General features: G+C 45.0%; 1 protein-coding gene across 1 annotated transcript; it reads right to left on the bottom strand.

Moving 5' to 3' along the window:
• Positions 1–17112: 17112 nt before the first annotated feature.
• LOC309802854 (ubiquitin-like protein 7) lies at positions 17113–18719 on the bottom strand (the record flags this gene model as incomplete). The annotated part of the gene is made up of 5 exons (XM_082618741.1): positions 18675–18719; positions 18364–18413; positions 17950–18117; positions 17244–17366; positions 17113–17136 (listed from the first exon to the last, which is right to left on the bottom strand). Exons 1-5 carry the CDS (start codon positions 18703–18705, stop codon positions 17113–17115), a joined length of 396 nt encoding a protein of 131 aa, XP_082474867.1. The 5' UTR covers positions 18706–18719.
• Between the last annotated feature and the right edge of the window lie 1580 nt (positions 18720–20299).

Below are 20299 nucleotides of genomic sequence, written 5' to 3'. Positions count from 1 at the left end.
AGTGGATCATTCTCACAGGAGCAGACATGTATTCCAGGTATGGGTTTGCCTTTACTTCCCACAGGGTCTCAGCCAGCACCACTAACCAGGACTCAATGAGGATTTGATCCACTGTCCTAGGATCCCACATAACTGTATAAGATCAGGGCCCACTTGACAGCAAAGGAGTTGTGAGGGTTAACCCATGACCATGGTATTAATGGTCATATCCTATGCTGTGCCTGATGCAAGAAGATGCTTGGGGCAGTCTGCTGAAGGCACAGCTGAAGCAGAGGCAATACTCTGCAAAGATGGGGTGCTGTTCTCCAGGATGCAGAACATGCATTGGATCAATATAACAGTGGTGTGCCACAGATGTTTGGGATTATGCTAGAATGGATAATCTAGATTACTGGTATCGGTGATCATAGATTGACTCTCCATGACCAACACTCCTTTCTTTTTTTTTTTTTGCGGTACGCGAGCCTCTCACTGTTGTGGCCTCCCCTGTTGCGGAGCACAGGCTCCGGATGCACAGGCTCAGCGGCCATGGCTCACGGGCCCAGCCACTCTGCGCATGTGGGATCCTCCCGGACCGGGGCACGAACCCGTGTCCCCTGCATCGGCAGGTGGACTCTCAACCACTGCGCCACCCGGGAAGCCCCCCAACACTCCTTTCTTTCTAGAAATACATCAAATCATTCTTTCTAGTTTACAATTATTTTGTATTGAAGTATGTATACAGGTACGCAAAAATGTAAATTCAAATTGTACCTTGGGGACTTCCCTGGTTGCTCAGTGGTTAGGACCGCACGCTCCCAAGGCAGGGGGCCCAGGTTCGATCCCTTGTCAGGGAACTAGATCCCACATGCATGTTGCAACCAAGAGTTTGCATGTCACAACTAAGGAGTCTGCCTGCCGCAACCAAGACCGGGTGCAACCAAATAAATAAATAAATATAAAAAAAATTGTACCTGTGCAGTTTTGTTTTACGTTTCTTTTTACCCCCCATTGGATCAGGGGTTAAAACAAGATATTTTTCCTTTCTTTTAATTTTGAACTAATTTTAAACTTACAGAAAAATTAAAAGACTAGCACACAGAACTTTTTTTGTCCTGAGCTATTTGAGAGTATGTTGCCAGCAATATGCCCTGTCAACTATACAAATACTTTATGGTGTGTATTTCCTACAAACCACAATATTCTATTGCAAGAAGTACAACACAACCATCAGAACCGGGACACTGACAATGATACTTCACTACAATCTAACCTACAGAGCCCATTCAAGTTTTGACAATTGTCCCAACAATGTCCTTGCGAAAGAATCCAACCCAAGATCATACCTTGCTTTTGATTTTTCATCCCTCTTTAGTTACCTTCAGTCTGGAACATTTCCTCAGTCTTTCCTTGAACTTCATGACCACTTTTGATGATAACAGGCCATTTATTTTGTAGAATGTCCCTTGATCGGGGTTTGTCTGATGTCTAGATTCAAGTGATGCATTTTGGCAAGAATATCATGCAAGTGATGCTGTGTTCCTCCTACTGCATCCTATTGGGGGTGCACAATTTCAATTTGTTGCATTCCTTGTGATGTTAACTTTGTTTACTTGATTCATTTTATGATGATGGTCTCTGCCAGATTTCTTAGCACTCAGAATCTAAGATCTGCTTGCTAAGTGGGCTCCTTGCTTTGGGATGTTGCCGCCCCCAGTCCCTCTCAGTGGATAAACCTAGGGAAAATGTTTTATGTACACATACATACACATACATTGTTACCTATTTATATTAAATGAAAACCATTCCAATTCCAATCCAACACCACAGGGTTTTTCTAGTTTCTCCATTAAAATATTTGTCCTTTCATTAAAAACAATTTTATTGAAATGTATTTGATTTACAATGTTGTGTTAATTTCTGCTGAACAGCAAAGTGACTCAGTTATACATATATACATTCTTTTTCATATTCTTCTCTATTATGGTTTATCACAGGATATTGAATATAGTTCCCTGTGCTATACAGTAGGACTTTATTGTTTGTCCTTTCATTTTTGATAGTGGCTCCCATTATCCTAAAGACATTTACGTATTTCATCAATCCCTTTGTATCTTCTGTGTCACCACCGTCCAACCCCTTCATGAACTCTCTCCTCACCTGGCTTGGACTCTGACATTCCCAGCTGGGCTACTGCCACATCCCCATTGCCCTGTAGAAACCTTCCTCATGCTTGGACTCCAGTACCTCCCTCTTGACTACCTCTGATATTCCTCTCCCCACCATGGACTCTCCCTTCACTCTGCTTGAGCTCTTACACTCTACTTGACACTTATTTTTGTAAATGGTATAAAATGGGGGTCTAGTTTTTTTTGCTAGTAAATAATATCAGCACTGTTTATTATTTAATCATCCTTTTGTCACTGAATTAAAAATTCATCTTTCATATGTTATATTCTTATAATCAGATATCCATTCCTGGATTTTATAGTCTGTTACACTGGTTCATTTGTCTATCCCTATCATATGGATTTTTTTTTTTTTTTTTTTTTGTGGTACGTGGGCCTCTCACTGTTGTGGCCTCTCCCGTTGCAGAGCACAGGCTCAGTGGCCATGGCTTACGGGCCTAGCCGCTCCGAGGCATGTGGGATCCTCCCGGACCGGGGCATGAACCCGTGTCCCCTGCATCGGCAGGCGGACTCTCAACCACTGCGCCACCAGGGAAGCCCCATGTGGATTTTTTTATGGTAACTTTATAGTGTCCTCTGATATCTGGTAAGCCAAGTGCACCTTTAGTGTACTTCTTCCTACATTTAATGGCTATTCACAGGTACTTTATTCTTTCCAAATGAATTTTAGGATAAGTTAATCCAATTAAAAAGAAATATGTGGGGATTATATAGGAATTTTATTAATTTTACATAAATTTGTAAAGTTGACCTTTTTGTGACATACTCAAGAATGAAACAATGAAGGCATTCAATGCCTGTTCATTGTTCAGATCTTGTTTCATTTCTTTTTTTTTTTTTTTTAAAGATCTACCTTTATTTTTTTATTTATTATTTTTATTTATTTATTTTTTTGCGGTACACGGGCCTCTCACTGTTGTGGCCTCTCCCGTTGCGGAGCACAGGCGCCGGACGCGCAGGCTCAGCGGCCATGGCTCACGGGCCCAGCCACTCCGCGGCATGTGGGATCTTCCCAGACCGGGGCACGAACCCATGTCCCCTGCATCGGCAGGCGGATTCTCAACCACTGCGCCACCAGGGAAGCCCTGTTTCATTTCTTTATCCAACATATACTTTTGTTGACTACCTACCACATGCTAAGCACTGTTCAAGATGCTGGGGATACAACTGTGAACAAAACAGGCAAGGTCCTTGTCTTTTGCAGTTTGCATTCTAGTAGGGGGAGACAGGTAATAAACAAATATAGAATACATAACACAAGTAAATATGTAATATATCAGGTGGTGTTAAATGCTATCGCCAAAAAAAAAAAAAAAGAATCTAGTTGAGAGGGATATAGAATGCTGGGAGGAGGGTTGTTTTTCTATTTAGGGTGATAAGGTGATATGGTGACATTTGAGCATTGCTGTGAGGAGGGATCCATGCATTCCAGGCAGAGGAGATAGCAAACGTAAGGGCAGGAGCATGCTTGGTGTGTTATATGATCAGAGGAAGAACAAGAAGCCCAGTGAGTGAGTAAGGGGTAGTTGTGTTGGGGCATAGTGAGGACTTTGGTTTTAACTGTGAGTGAGAAGAAAAGTGATTCCTGAGTTTTGAGCAAAGGAGTAACATGATCTGATGAAGGTAATAAAAGATCATTCTGGTGGACAGGAGTGGAAGGAAGGAGACCAATTAGGAATCTCTTAGGATGATTCTCACTCGAGATGATGGTGACTTGGACGAGGGTGACAGAGGTGGCAAGAAATGGGGGATTCTGGGGAATTCCCTGACGGTCCAGTGGTTAAGACTCTGAGCTTTCAGTCCCGAGGGCACAGGTTTGATCCCTGGTCGGGGAACTAAGATCCCACAAGCCGCGTAGCGCCAACCAAAAAAGAAAAAAAAAAAAAAAAAAAAAAATAGTGGGGGATTCTGACCCGTCTGACTCAAGTGCTGCCATAGTCCACCAGAGGGCACTACATATGTGTCCTGGTGAGGCGGAGCTGTGACAGCCAGTCCTTCCTTCACCCTCCCATAATGATAGGTTGCGGTATCTACCTACATAACAGCTACCCCTCCCCTTTTGATTTTATTCCAGACTGTGGAGTGCCCAGCCTCAAAGGATGAGTCATGATGGTATAAGCACCATTTCCATCTCCATGATACTGTTATCTAATGTCATAACCTTCTTTTCTTTCCAAGGCCCTCCCTCTATCAACCTCTCCTATACACATACATGCATCAACTAGTTTATTAAGGCATCTGGGAGAACAGATTAACTGGTTGTGACTAGGAACTCCCTTCTTTGCCATTATTTCTTTTGGGAACATTGCCTCTTTAAACCTATAGTGTTGAAAAGAAAACGAAATAATGTCTTTAAAAATTTATGTACGTGTAAAGAAAAATTGAGACAAAAGAGTTTACGGCAGCACCGTCCAATAAAATTCTAATGGGAGCCACATATGTAATTAAATTTTAACTTACACATGTAACCAAATTTTTAAAAGTAAAAAAATAGTTTGAAATTAAGTTTAGTAATGTATTTTACTTAATCCAATATATCAAAAATATTATCATTTCAAAATGTAAACAATATAAAGTATACTTAATGAGATATTTTACATACCTTTTTTTCATACTAGGTCTTCAAAATCTTGTGGGTATTTTATATTCACAGCAGGTCTCAATTTGGACTGGCCACATTCCAAGTGCTCAATACCCACATGAGGCTAGTATCCACTGTATTGGATAGTGTAGGTTTTCAGTGTGTGGAAAAGCATCTTATCACCCCCCCAGTACTCATTTTTCTCTTTCTTTCACTATAAACCCGCCCCCTCCCCCCCCAAGTTTAACAATGCACATGGATGTCCTGCCGCAGACACCATTTCCCAGCCTTCTTGAGAGTTGTGTGTGTATTCATTTTCTATGGCAGTGTAACGAGCTACCACACACTTAGCAGTGTAAAACACCCACTCATTATCTCAGAGCTCTGTAGGTCAGAAGCCTGGGCTTGGCTGGGTTTTCTGCTCAGGGTTCCACAAGGCTGAAATTAAGGTGTCCACTGGGCTGGGCTCTTACCTGGAGGCTCTTGGGAGGAGCCTGCTTCTAAACTTATTCAGGTTGTTGGCAGAATCCAGTTTCTTGTGGCTACGACTCCGAGACCCTGTTTCTGGGCTGGCTGGGAGCTGGGAGCTGCTCTCTGTTCCTACAGGCTGCCTGGACTCCTTTTCGCGTGCCTCCAAACTCCTCACGATTTGAATCTCTCTGACTCCCCCTTCCGCCCACCAGTTGGAAAAACCCGTGCCTTTAAAGGGCTTGTGATTAGATTAGGTCCACCTAGGTAGTCTTCCTTTTGCCGTATAACATAACATAATCACAGGAGTGAGCTCATTCAAAGGGGATTATACCAGGGCAAGGGGCGTTTGGGACGTTCTAAGAAGTAGGCTTCCAGTTGCTCAGGCCAACATTTTGGGTGTCATGCTTGTTCTCTTGCTTTTCCTCAAACCTCACTGGTCAGTGATCAAATTCTGTCAGCTCAACTTCCAAAGCACACTCAGAATTCAACCACTTCCTATCACCACCTCTGCTGTATCTTGGGCCGGCCGTCGTCATCTCTCATGTGGTTAGTGCAGTAACCTCCTAACTGGCCTGCCTTCAGCAATCTTCAGCAGTCTCAATACAGCAACCAGAGTGATCCTGGTACAACGTATGCCAGACCATGTCCTTCCTCTGTCACCCCTTAATGGCTGCCCATCTTAGAATAAAAGCCAAAATCCTTAATATGTACTGTAGGCCACATTGTAGTCCTTGTAAGGTTTTACTTTGGTTTCCTTTTAGCTCTGCATGTGACCTTCAAATCCTACCACTTGTCCCCTCTTTCACTTCACTGTAGCCTCACACTCCTTCTTTTTTTTTTTTTTGTGGTACACGGGCCTCTCACTGCTGTGGGCTCTCCCGTTGCAGAGCACAGGCTCCGGACACGCAGGCTCAGCGGCCATGGCTGACGGGCCCAGCCGCTCCGCGGCATGTGGGATCTTCCCGGACCGGGGCACGAACCCACGTTCCCTGCATCGGCAGGCAGAGTCTCAACCACTGCGCCACCAGGGAATCCCTTCACATTCCTTCTTGCTATTCCTTAAACATGTCACGAAGTCCTTTAGGGTTTTTGTACTTGCTATTCACTTTGCCTAGAATGTTCTTTCCCCAAGATATCTGCATGACTAGCTACACACACACACACACACACACACACACACACACACACACATACACACACGGGAGACTTCATATTCCCCTACCTTGCTTTATTTTTTGCTTCTACTGTAGTAGTTTTTGCTATACTACATACTATATTTTTAATTTGTATCTTTTTTGTCTCCCTGCTAAAATATAAAGCCATTAGAAAAGGGACCCCTAGGGCTTCCCTGGTGGTGCAGTGGTTGAGAGTCCGCCTGCCGATGCAGGGGACGCGGGTTCGTGCCCCGGTCCGGGAGGATCCCACATGCCGCAGAGCGGCTGGGCCCGTGAGCCATGGCCACTGAGCCTGCGCGTCCAGAGCCTGTGCTCTGCAACGGGAGAGGCCACAGCAGTGAGAGGCCCGCGTACAGCAAAAAAAAAAAAAAAAAAAAAAAAGAAAGAAAAGGGACCCCTGTGCCCCGCACCTGCCAGACACATACCTTTTGTTCATTATTATATCAACCTGGCACACGGTAGGAACTCAAAATTATTTGGTGAATGAATAATAACACGAGAGGGCGCTGATGGGAGTTAAAGCATTCTAAGGTCCTTATATTGTTTGGAAGGAAGGTAGCAATATTGATTAATTTTAGACTTTGCTAAGCTAAATGTGCACGCTACATTTTTCAGGGTTACCACTAAGAGAACAGAAATAGAACTGTGACTTCAATGTCAATAAGAAGGGAAGGGCAAAAGAGAAAATTTCAGCCAGTGGAAGGCAGCAATGAAGAGAAAGCAGCAGAGATATGATAAAAAGAAATCACGGAACTTCCTTATTCCTGTAGAATAATGGCCGATGCCTAAATCCCTTCACAATCTTCCAAAACCCACACAGATCAACAAGGAAAGCAAATTACATCACTCCAGTCCTCACCTACAGCATCCTAGGAGAGGGAGAGTACCTTGAGCCTCAATTTACATGTAAATGGAGAGAGAAATATCTGAAACCAGCAGAGCCACAACATCAGCTAGAATTATCCCAGAGGGATAATTGTGAATCCTATTGTGAGAGGGGAAACACTGAGGACAGGTCTGAGACTCGGTGGATCAGAGCACTGGCTACTGGGTAATCGAAAGGAACATTCGTGGAAATTGATGACATATTAGGTCGCAAAAGAAAATCTCAGTAAATTTATTTATTTATTTATTTTGATTTATATTTTACTTTTGGCTGCATTGGGTCTTCGTTGCTGTGCGCCAGCTTTCTCTAGTTGCGGCGAGCGGGGGCTACTCTTCGCTGCAGTGTGCAGGCTTCTTACTGCAGTGGCTTCTCTTGTTGCAGAGCACGGGCTCTAGGTGCACGGGTTTCAGTAGTTGTAGCACGTGGGCTCTGTAGTTGTGACTCGCAGGCTCTAGAGCGCAGGTTCAGTAGTTGTGGCACAGGGGCTTAACTGCTCCTCGGCAAGTGGGATTTTCCCAGATCTGGGATAGACCTGTGTCCCCTGCATTGGCAGGCGGATTCTCAACCACTGCGTCACCAGGGAAGTCCTCAATAACTTTAAAAAGAGCAATAATATAAACAGCATTCTCCAATCACAATGCAGTAAAAGTATAAATTAATAACAAAATTAAAAGCAAAAAGAAACTTTCACCTAGAAAATTTTAAAACTCTGTATTAAGCAACTCTTGTGTTAATAAGATAATACAAACCAAAATTGCAGAATTTTATAAAATAGCAATAATGGAAACACAGCTTATCTAAATCTATGTGATGCTGCAAAAGTAGTTGTTAGAAGAATATTACACTAAATATCTAGGTAGAATTAAACATCAATTTAAAAGCTACAAAAATAAAAGCAAAGCAAACCAAAAGAAAGCAGAATGAAGGAACTATTAAAGATTTAAGCAGAAACTAATGAGTTTGAAAACAGAAAAATAAAATAAAAAGAATAAATAAATCCAAATGCTAGTTCTCAGAAAAAAAGGAAAAATCAGTCAAATGGACAAACTACTAGCTAACCTAATCAGGTAAAAAAGGGAAAGAGCATGAGTATGCAAGATAAGAAATAACAAGGAGGAAGTAACCATTGAAAGAGAAGAAAAATTGAAAATCTTAAGATACTACTTTTCACGAGTCTAGACAAACGCATCTGAAAATGTAGATTAAATAGATAACTTCCTAGGAAAATATTGTTTACCAAAATTGACCCTAATAAACATAAAAATTTTAAGCAAATTAAATAATTACTCCTCAAAAATTCACAAGGCCCAGAAGAATTCATAGGAGAATCTACCAAACCTTCAAAGCTACTTAAAAAGTTCCAGAGCATAGAAAAAAGAAACTCCCACATTATTTTTAAATAGCCACATGCAATTTAAAGAAATCAAGAGGGAAGAGTAGTCTTTGACGTTTATCCACATACTTACCATTTCCGATGCTCTTCATTCTTTCCTGAAGATTAAAGTTTCCATCTGGTTCCAGGCAAGAAAAGGAGAAATAAGTGAAAAGGAGAGAAGTAGTGATACTTATAAACAGAAAGCAAAGCTTTTTGAGATATCTTTGGGAGAGTTTTGCTTATGTCTCAATGGCCAGAAAACTTTGATGTGATTTTTAGATGGGCACATTGCTTTCCTAAACAAATTCAGGGTTCTGATGGTAAAGAAGACATGGAGAATGCTTATTGGGTAGAAAGAAAGCAGTGACTGCCACAGTCCACCCTTTTGGGTATCCATCCTTCCATATACAGAATATGCTCCCTCCCTGATGGGGACAGTTCCAAAGTCTCAGCCAGACACTGCAGCCATCTCAAAAGCCAGAGTCTCTATCCCATATGCAGTTTTCTCCACTTAGTCCTGATATGAATCCTTATACAAAGTCCAGTAACCTACAAACTAAAAGCCAAGTTATCTTCCCCCAACATATCCCATATATAATATTGGAGAAGGAAAAAAAATAAACTCCCACATGGGAAAGGGAAGAATGGGAAACGCATCAAAGCTACTGCAAATATTAGAGCTATGGGCAAATACCGGATTCTGCTAGACAGAAGCAGCCAGGACTCCCTGCCGGACAGTAATTTCCTTACTCAGCCAACCTACTCTCTGGGTGGAACTTTTTCGATTGTGCTCCATGGTCCAAGTTCCATCTGCTTTTGAGATGACTTCTTGTGCATTATCCTCTTTAACCATATCTGAAGTATAACTTTGGAGTGGATGCTCTTTCTGTTGTGTGTGTTCGGGGGCCTGGGGTTGAAAAATGATAAGGTTTTGCTGGTCAGGTCCTTAAATTTTCATTTTTGGTGATATGATTCCCTCAAAAATGTTGTAGGCTTCCAGTCTATTTGCTTCTTCTTCAATCCTATGTTGCGAGTAACCACAGCTGAAGCTCCTATGTAGCCATAGTCTGTAAAACTGAAAACCCTCCTCTATTACGTGTTGGCCTCTGTGCTCTGCTTATCCTTCTAGCCTTCAACTTAGTGCTCACTGACTTGAGACAACTGGAAACACAAGGCTCTAGGAGGAGGAGAACACTTTGCAGACCCCACTTCCTCTGTGGAGTGGTGATTCTTAAAGGAAGGTGCTTAGGAAAGGCCCAGGACACCAGTTTCATCTTCTAAGCTATTGCTTGGTGGCCACCACTCTTATTTGGAGAACAGAAGCAATGATCTTTTTCAGCCCTGCAAGCCTCCAAATTATGAGATGTTCACTCAAAGGAAATTTGCAGGCCCTAGCCAGAGAGCCTTCCTTAGTGAAGCGGTACTTCCTTACCTTTTTTATTCAGCCTGCATAACTCTAGCTCATTGGTCTCTCTCAGGACTTTGTTGAAAATAGAACGAAGTCACCAGCACGTGCCAACATTCTGAATCATTCCAGCTATTTTCCCTAACACAACAGACTTGATTGGCATGTGGGGTATCTCCCATAGAAGAACAAATTGACCAAATGTTCCACCACTGACTAACAAGGTCATTGGCATTCCAGTATGTAACGCATGTACACTCAGAACCCAAAAGCCCATCTCTACCACTCAACAAATCCACGTTTCAGATTATATTACTTGCAGCATCCCACTTCAGTTACTGAATTCTCTAAGTGATAGAACTGCATTTGGCTGCATTTAACAGAAACCCAACAAAGTGGCTAAACCTATAAGGGGTTTATTATTCTCATGTTACAAGGAGTCTGGTATAGGCAGTCTGGGAACTGGTACAGCTGCTCAAGGAATCAGGCTCCTTCTATCTTCTTCTGCCATCCTTAGTGTGTGTCTTTCGGCTTCAAGATCATAATTTGGCTGTTACTCTTCCTACTTTGAAGGCAGGAAAAAGGGGGTTGGGAAAGGCACAATGCATGTGCCAGTTGAATCTGCTCTCTTTCTTTTTTAATCAGGAAATAAATCACTTTTCCAGAAGTATCACCAGGGACTTTCAGTAGTATCTTCTTGGCCACATTGCCATGCTTAGCTCCAGGGGAGTAGGGGAGACAAATTTTTTTTTTGTTTTTTTGGGTTTTTTTTTGCGGTACACGGGCCTCTCACTGTTGTGGCCTCTCCCGTTGTGGAGCACAGGCTCCGGATGCGCAGGCTCAGAGGCCATGGCTCAAGGGCCTAGCCACTCCGCGGCGTGTAGGATCTTCCCGGACCAGGGCATGAACCCGTGTCTCCTGCATCGGCAGGCAGACTCTCAACCACTGCGCCACCAGGGAAGCCCAGAGACAAATATTTTTAAATTACTAATAAAAAGGGGGTTCTGTAAGTAAAGAAGGGACTAGGGACTTCCCTGGTGGCGCAGTGGTTAAGAATCCGCCTGCCAATGCAGGGGACACAGTTTCGAGCCCTGGTCCGGGAAGATCCCACATGTCACGGAGCAACTAAGTCCGTGCGCCACAGCTACTGAGCCTGCACTCTAGAGCCCGCAAGCCACAACTACTGAGCCCACGAGCCACAACTACTGAAGCCCGTGCGCCTAGAGACTGTGCTCCGCAACAAGAGAAGCCACCACAATGAGAACACTGCACATCGCATGAAAGAGTAGCCCCTGCTCGCTGCAACTAGAGAAAGCCCACGTGTAGCAACAAAGACCCAACACAGCCAAAAATAAATAAATAAATAGATTTATTTAAAAAAAAGAGAGAGAGAGAGACTAGATATTGGATAATCAGTTAGTTCTGCCAGACAAATGCAAACTGTTTTACACAAGAAAAGGAATATCTTGGATCAAGTAACTAAAAAGTCCGGAAGCTGTGCTTGCTTGATCCAATGGCTTAAGAAAATCACTAAGACTCCGGTTTCTCTTCAGCTCTCCACTCTGCCTTCCTCCATGTCAGAATAAACTGAGGCTGATTCCCCTTGTGGTCCTCAGATGGCTCCCAAGGCCACAAGCTTTCTCATTCATGCCCAGTGGGAAATATAGAGTATCAGCATCCCAGCATCTGTAGCTGACATGCTCAGTCCATCACTGGGCTCAGAGGATGGAATGCACGGATTGGCTTGGCCTAGGTGGTGAGCTCCAAACCTACATCTAGGATGGAACCATTTCAGGAACTGCAAGGATCGGATTCCCCAATGGAAAGTATGGTCTGTTGAAAGGGGGCCAGGGACCTCTGGGGAAGGAGGTGGGGAAATGGATAATAAGAAGACAACCAACATATGTCCTTAGGGTAGCTAAAGAAGAAGGAGTCAGTCAGAAGGGGGATTAGTTAACAGTGGAAACTCTGAAAAAAAGGAGGGTCTCTGAAGCGACATTGTCAGTGTTCATCTGAGCATTGGCTGGGGAGAGGGAGGTCTCATCCAAGGTCATATCCTGTCCAGTTCCAGTGGCAGATCCATTTTTACTGTGAGGGTCTTGGAAGCACACTCCTGCTATTCTCGGCCCCCGACTCCCATTCTGGTGCTCTGGTTTCAGCTCACCATGCAGCCTTCTGATTATATTTGACTTCCCAAGTTGTTTTCTTACAGGGAGTGAGTATCTTAATCAGAGACGAATGCTTGGCAATTCTGGTTCATGATGGGAATTAATACATCAGCATTCTGATTTTTAAATTTTAAATTTGCTTTTTTTTTTTTTTTGGCTGCACTGTGCGGCTTGTGGGATCTTAGTTCCCTGACCAGGGATTGAACCTGGGCCCTCGGCAATGTAAGCATGCAGTCCTAACCACTGGACCGCCAGGGAATTCCTCAGCATTCTGATTTTTACATTAATTGCTGACTCACTGTGTCAGCAAAAGCTCTTTTCTGAGCCTGTGTGGCTGAGGACCAGACCCCGAAGTCCTGGTGTTTCCAGAACATCTGACAACTTGTGAGTCTATTAGCAACAAGCCAATGGGTTTTCCTTGAAGATCCCCACATTGCATGCGTCCAACCCATTGTCTACTACTTGCGTACTGATTTGAGGTTTCCTAGAGTTCAGGGTCTTATGCTGGAATCCCACTGTATCATTCCTGATGCTGGAATGATGCAAAGGCTGGGTTAGAGCTGATGCAAAGTTCTTTTTCATCTTCAGGATCTCTTGCTGTGAGCCTCATGACCTGCCTAGCTGCCCTTTTGATCCTTCGGTAGAAGAGTCTATGCAGTACAAACTTGCATCTTACATGAACAGACACTTAACACAAGAGGATATACAAATGTTCATATGAAAATATACTCATGCTCATTAGTCATAAGGGATATGTAAATTAAAATCAAAATGAGATATTACTACATACCCATCAGAATGGCTAAGATTAAAAAGACTTGGGGGGCTTCTCTGGTGGCGCAGTGGTTGAGAGTCTGCCTGCCAATGCAGGGGACGCAGGTTCGTGCCCCAGTCCGGGAAGATCCCACATGCTGCAGAGCGGCTGGGCCCGTGAGCCATGGCCGCTGGGCCTGCGCATCCGGAGCCTGTGCTCCACAACGGGAGAGGCCACAACAGTGAGAGGCCTGCGTACTGCAAAAAAAAAAAAAGACTTGGGAATTCCCTGGCAGTCCAGTGGTTAGGACTCTGCACTCTCACTGCTGAGGGTCTGGGTTCAATCCCTGGTTGGGGAACTAAGATCTCACGAGCCACACGGTGTGGCCAAAAATTAAAAAAAAAATTAAACTAAATTAAATTAATCATTTATTTATGTATTTATTTATTTTTGGCTGCGTTGGGTCTTTGTTGTTGCACGCGGGCTCTCTCTAGTTGCAGCAAGTGGGGGCTACTATTTGTTGTGGTGAGTGGGCTTCTCATTGCAGTGTCTTCTCTTGTTGCAGAGCACAGGCTATAGGCATGTGGACTTCAGTAGTTGTGGTTCGTGGCCTCTAGAGTGCAGGCTCAGTAGTTGTGGCACAAGGGCTTAGCTGCTCCGCGACATGTGGGATCTTCCCGGACCAGGGCTCGAACACGTGTCCCCCGCATTGGCAGGTGGATTCTTAACCACTGCACCACCAGGGAAGTCCCAAAAAATGTTTTTAAAGACTTGACAATACCCAGTGTTGGCAAGGATGTGGGGAAAGTGGGACTCAACATTTCTGCTGGGAGTGTAAAGTGGTACAGCTACCTGGGAAGTCTGTTTGGCAATATGTATTAAGCTGAACATACATTTATCCTATATCCTGGCAATTCTACTCTTTTTTTTTTTTTGGCAATTCTACTCTTAACTATGTATGGAACAGAAATGCATACATATGCTCACCAAAAGACATATGTAAGAATAGTCATTGCAGCATTATTCCTAATAGTTCTAACTGGAAAATAATCCAAAAGTACATCAACAGTAGAATTAATAAATACATTGTGTTATATCCAAACCATGTTATACTATAAAGCAGTGAAAATGAAGGAACTACTACTGCTATTCACAGCAAACTGGAAGAGTCTCATTAATATGATGTTAAATGGAAGAAGCCAGACACGAAAGACTATATATGGTATGATTCCATTTAGAAGAAGTTCAAGAGCAGGCAAAAGCTAATCTATGGTTAGATGTCAAGGTAATGGTTACCTCTGGAGGAGGAGGTGGGTAATGACTGGGAAGGAGCCTGCGAGCTGCTTCTGAGTGCTGCTAAATTCTCATTTTTGTTTTGGGTAGTGATTATATAGATGTGTACACTCTGTAAAAAATTCATCTGGTTACACAAATGATAATTTGTACACTTTTCTTGGCTGGGCTGAGTGACATGTCCATAGGTCGTCTGATAGCTAACCTAGGCTGGCCTCTTCTAGAGCAGTTTAGGAGACTCAGCTCTGCAACATGTCCTCCAGCAGGCTAGCCCAGGCCTGTTCTCCTGGTGATGGCAGTGGTGCAAAAGGGCAGCTCCCAATGTTCAAGTCCATTTCAAGCCTCTGCTTTCGTCATACCTGCTAACATTCCATTGGCCAAAGAAAGTCATGTGGTGAAAGCTAGAATCAAGGGGAAGGCAGGTTACTCCGCTCATGGGCACTGCAAAGTTATGTGGTAAAGGGCATGGATCTAGGGAAGATGATGAATTGGGCCATCAACACAATCTACAACTTGTGGGAGAAAGAAAAATGAAGTTAATGATAATATAGTGAAACATATACGATAATTGAGAGAAGTACAGGATGCTTTAAGGGTGCAGAAAAGGGCACATTTAATATTTTATCTGATATTAAAATTATTCACGGAAAAGTTTATGCATGGACATTTCCCCTTCTAGACCATGAACTTCTCGTATATGCTTCATTTTCACACCTTCCACAGCTCCTGGCATAAAGTAGGCATTTGAACATTTGTGAAATAAATGTTCAGCCATAAAGGTAGTAATTTCTTCTTCGCCCATTTTTATTTCAGGCTCTAGGAGAAGAAGGAGACCCACATATGCAGCAAGACATATTTTTATATTTTACAACCATTTTAGTGAACTCATAATCTCCATTACAGAATAGGCTCCAGTCAAGCGAAGGGTTGGAGGAGTTCCAGCAGAGAGATGGGTGGAATCATTCAAATTTTGATGTGTTTCCTTTTTCTGGTGGTGGTTGGGTGTCTTCTATGTATTTTTTAATATTGCAGTTAAATATACATAACATGAAATTTACCATTTTAACCATTTAAGTGTACAGTTCAGTGGCATTAAGTACACTCACATTATCGTGCAACCATCACTGCCATCCATCTCAAGAACTTTTTTATCTTCCCAAACTGAAATTCTGTATCCATTAAACAACAACTCCCCATTCTCCCTGCACCCCAGCCCCTGGCAACCACCATTTTACTTTCTGTCTCTATGAATTGCAGTACTCTAGGTGCCTCATAGAAGTGGAATCATACAGTCTTTTTGTGACTGGCTAATTTCACTTAGCATAATGTCTTCAATGTTCATCCATGTTGTGGCATGTGGCAGAATTTCCTTCCTTTTTAAGGTTGAATGATACTCCATTTTAGGTATATACCACATTTTGTTTACCCATTCATCTATTGATGGACACTAGGGCTGATTCTACCTTTTGGCTATTGTGAAGTAATGTGCAAAGCAAATTCCACCCAAGTATGGAATTCTGGGGTGGAAAGTGCCTCAACACTCAATTTGAAAGTGAGATGAGGGGCTTCCCTGGTGGCACAGTGGTTAAGAATCCGCCTGCCAATGCAGGAGACTCAGGTTCAACCCCTGGTCCGGGAAGATCCCACATACTGCAGAGCAACTAAGCCCGTGTGCCACAACTACTGAGCCTGCGCTCTAGAGCCCGCATGCCACAACTACTGAGCCCACGAGCCACAACTACTGAACCCATGCACCGCAGCTACTGAAGCCCTTGCACCCTAGAGCCTGCGCTGCAACTACCGAGACCGAGAGCTGCAATTACTGAAACCCACGTGCCTTGAGCCTGTGCTCCGTAACAAGAGAAGCCACCGCAATGAGAAGCCCATGCACTGCAACGCAGAGTAGTCCCCACCTGGGCGCAGCAACAAAGACCCAACACAGCCAAAAAAAAAAAAAAGAAAGAAAAAAAGTGAGATAAATCATAGCTACATTAGGACCATATAGCTAAGACTCATGGCCTGATTAACTTTCACCAGAGTTTTCTGATAATGATACCAGGAAGAAAATAAGGATTACTTTTCTGAGGGGACTTCCCTGGTGGTCCAGTGGTTAGGAATCTGCCTTCCAATGCAGCGGACACAGGGTCCATTCCTGGTCGGGGAACTAAGATCCCACATGCCGCGGGGCAACTAAGCTCACATGCCAGCACAGTCAAAATTAAAAAAAAAAATTGCTTTTCTGAGGGTGATAAATCTGTCTGAGAATTTAGGTATAGGATGAGACATTAAGCCAAGTTTCATTATTAACCCCAGCAACAATATCCAGAGTGTGGCAGACACCATGATTTCAAACTAGTCTCAAGGGTGGAATGTCATAGGTGGACTGACATAGGCCATTTCTAAGGTTGGTTGCCTCTGCCTGGACACCATGTCCCCTCAACCAAACACCCCTTCCCTGCCTGGCTAACCTCTAACTAATTCTTTGACAGTCACTCCAAACACCCCTTCCTCAGAAAAGTTTTCCCTGACCTAGGCCCTCACCTCAAGCCTGGGCGGGGCTTCTCGCCCTGTTGCTCCCTCACTGCAGTAACTGCCTGGCACCCCTCCATGGCAGGGATGAGCACTGGCTCGTCTCTACCCCAGGAGCTGGACCCCGGCCCGGTATATACATGCTCAAGGCTCAGTCCCCACCCCGCTCACAGAATGGACGAGTGTCTCTTCAATTAAAACTGCCACAAGTATTCAAGCCAGGTGGTCAGCGGAGCCGGCTGTGGTCACTGGGTGCAGGAGTGGAAGCCACAGGGACAACTAGCCTTGCTGGGAGCATCCTCTCCTGTCACACTGCCATCCCCAGCTGTTCCTGGAGCAAAGCAGGCCAAGTGGGAAGGGCCTCCAGAGAGCAGAAGCAGGCTCAGTGTCCAAAGTAACTAAGAAGCCATGTGAACATCAGGAGTGGGGAAGACTGACCTGAAGGCTGGGCTGCCCGGAGGCCTGCAGCGCATGCTGTAGAGCTTGGCTGAAGAGATCATTGGTGATGGGCGTCCCTGACTGGACGCCGGATGACACTGGGGAGGTCCCTGAGGAATGGCCCTAGAGACAAACCAGGGTCAGCGCCACGCTCAGAGACACCTCAGTCTCCCAGCGCATACCCACTGCTCTCACATCACCCCAGGGTGCCCCTGGGTGCCCCCCGACTGCCTCCCAGCAGGGGCCTGCATGAGACAACCACACAGAGGTACCCCAAAGCTCTCTACGTGGGCAGGAAAGGTTCTGTTCTCTTTTGCTCCAGGGAGATGGAATGGAGCCCCCGACCTAGCCTAGGACCCAGCACTGGGAGAGATGGCCTTGGAAGCTGGAGTGACCGTCACCAGGAATGCTTAAGCCTGTGATGTCTGGCCACTTTCAGGGACAAGTAAGGGTATATTGTGTGACGGGAGGTTCTTCCAAAGTGCTGGCAGGAGTTAATCAGGCCTGTGATGAACCCCAGACTTCTAAGCCCTGAAGGCTGGTGACGGGTGGTCGCCTGAGCTGCAGCGGGAAACCCACCAGGGCTCCAGGTAGAGTTTGGCTCAAAGCAGATCCAGCTCTAGGATCAGCAAAGGTAAATCCATTCTACCACTGGGCCCTTCTCCCTTAGGGGCCTGGCCTTGATCTTCCCGCCCTCTCTCCATACCTGGGTGCCAGGAGTTGGCGTGTGAGAGCTGCTCTCTGGAGTGCTGGCCAGGGCCAGGGCGGTGGCCAGCTCGCTCTGGGTGATAGGCCGGGGCCCGGCAGCTCCACTGTACCCCAGGGAAGCTGGGCGGGAGCTGGGTGTGCTGCTCGAGGGCGTGGACCTGGCGCTCTGAACAAGAGAGGCACCAAGAATCACGGAAGCAGCCCTGTGACGTTCTCAGATGAACCCCACCCCCGCTCCAGGAACAGTTCTTGGGGAACCTCCCCTAGCTGCCAGGTTCAGACAGCAATAGTATGACATAGCTGGGTCACCAAAGGGCCTCCGATCACCTCCCAGCTGGGGCGTGCCAGGTCCCAGCAAGGGGTGCATCCCCAGCACCATCTCCCCCAAATGGCAGGCAGCCAGGCCACTTACTGGGTGAAAGTCATCCTCATCATCAGAGAGCCCTTCAAACAGGAAGCCACCTGGAGGAGGGAGAACAGATTTCAGGAGGAAGAACAGAAAGGCACAGGCGCAGCTCCAGAATCTCAGCTCTAGTTACTCTCCAAATTCATATTTTCATCTCTCCCCTTGGAAAATTACAGGACAGATGCACTCCTTGACTCAAATTGAGAGTTCCCAAGGAACGCCCTCTGCCAGCACTATACATAGCTGCTGAGTAAAGCAAACCCCTGGACCACCGCCCACTCCCGAGGGGGCCTGCGTTCCACTGTCCTGGGGCTCACCTGGCATATCCCGGTACGAGCTGGAGGGCATGCCCCGGGAAGAGGAGTCGCCCCTGTGCTTTGGCTACGGGCTGCCGGCAGACTTTGAGCCTTACAGCTCTCTCTGGCGTGGCAGCTTGCACACTTACACACTCACCCAGACCCACACGCTCCCCTCCCCGTAGCGACAGCCCTGGACCCGCAGAGCCATTTGCACGCACTTCCTGCAGCGCCGCACACTCCTCACTCACCCAGGCAGCATCTAATCCTGTGTCCCGCCACTTGCGCCACGCTTCCTACCTTTCCAGATAGCAGAGTATAAAATATATTTATAATTTGGTATACAAAATATCAATTTGCAGAGATGTGGATGGACCTAGAGACTGTCATACAGAGTGAAGTAAGCCAGAAAAAGAAAAACAAATATCATATATTAATGCATATATGTGGAATCTAGAAATATGGTACAGATGAAACTTTTTGTAGGGCAGTAATAGAGACGTAGACGTAGAGAATGGACATGTGGACACAGTGGGGGAAGGGGAGGGTGGGACGAACTGGGAGATTAGGTTTGACATAAATATACTATCATGCGTAAAATAGCTAGCTAGTGGGAATCCCCTATTTTCTTGAGAACTAGGATTCTCAGTGTGGAAAAGGAAAGAAACATGAATATACAAAAGGTTACATAAACCCCTGTAGTCTTGAATTTGAAGTAGCAGTATAAATTATTTCTATTTCGATCTTTATAAGCATAGATCTATATATAGATATAGATCTAGCTCTCTCCCTAGCTCTCTCCACTGAAGCAGCTTAGAAATAATGACCAATCCAGTAGAAATAGGCATCCCTAGTGCCCAGATTGTGGTTTTGAAATTCAATTTCCCACTAAAACCCATCTGAGCTTTTAATTAAAAAAAATTTTTTTATTCCCCCCACCCCCTGTCCCCTTTAGAGCTGATCAGGCTCTAATCCACGTGTAGAGATGTATGCTCAGGCTATGAAGCTCAATACTTTGAGAACTGCCCTGAATGTTCAATTTGGCCCTGGGTTAACCTCAGCCTGTTGGATACCCAGAATCTCTGGTTCATTGAGGGGTGAAGGTTTGTTCACATGTGAGCCTGGAAATGCAATTCAGTTTGGACCTCTTACTGTACTGTACCCTTAAAAAATTTTTTTTTAATTGGGATATAGTTGCTTCATTTATTTTTCATAAATTTATTTATTTTATTTTTGGCTGTGTTGGGTCTTTGTTGCTGCGCGGGCTTTCTCTAGTTGCGGTGAGCAGAGGCTACTCTTCCTTGCAGTGCGTGGCCTTCTCACTGCAGTGGCTTCTCTTGTTGTGGAGCACGGGCTCTAGGCGCGTGGGCTTCAGTAGTTGTGGCTCTCGGGCTCTAGAGCGCAGGCTCAGTAGTTGTGGTATATGGGCTTAGTTGCTCTGCGGCATGTGGGATCTTCCCAGACCAGGGCTCGAACCCGTGGCCTCAGCGTTGGCAGGCGGATTCTTAACCACGTGCCACCAGGGAAGCCCTATAGTTGCTTTATTTATTTATTTTTATAAAGATTTAATTTATTTATTTTTAGCTGTGTTGGGTTTTCGTTGCTGTGTGAAGTCTTTCTCTAGTTGTGGCGAGTGGAGGCTATTT

This window comes from Mesoplodon mirus (genome assembly GCF_964341445.2).
Source record: "Mesoplodon mirus genome assembly, chromosome: 4".
NCBI lineage: Eukaryota > Metazoa > Chordata > Mammalia > Artiodactyla > Ziphiidae > Mesoplodon > Mesoplodon mirus.
The sequence above is the reverse complement of the archived record's forward strand: the minus strand, read 5'-3'. Positions and strand labels throughout refer to the sequence as shown.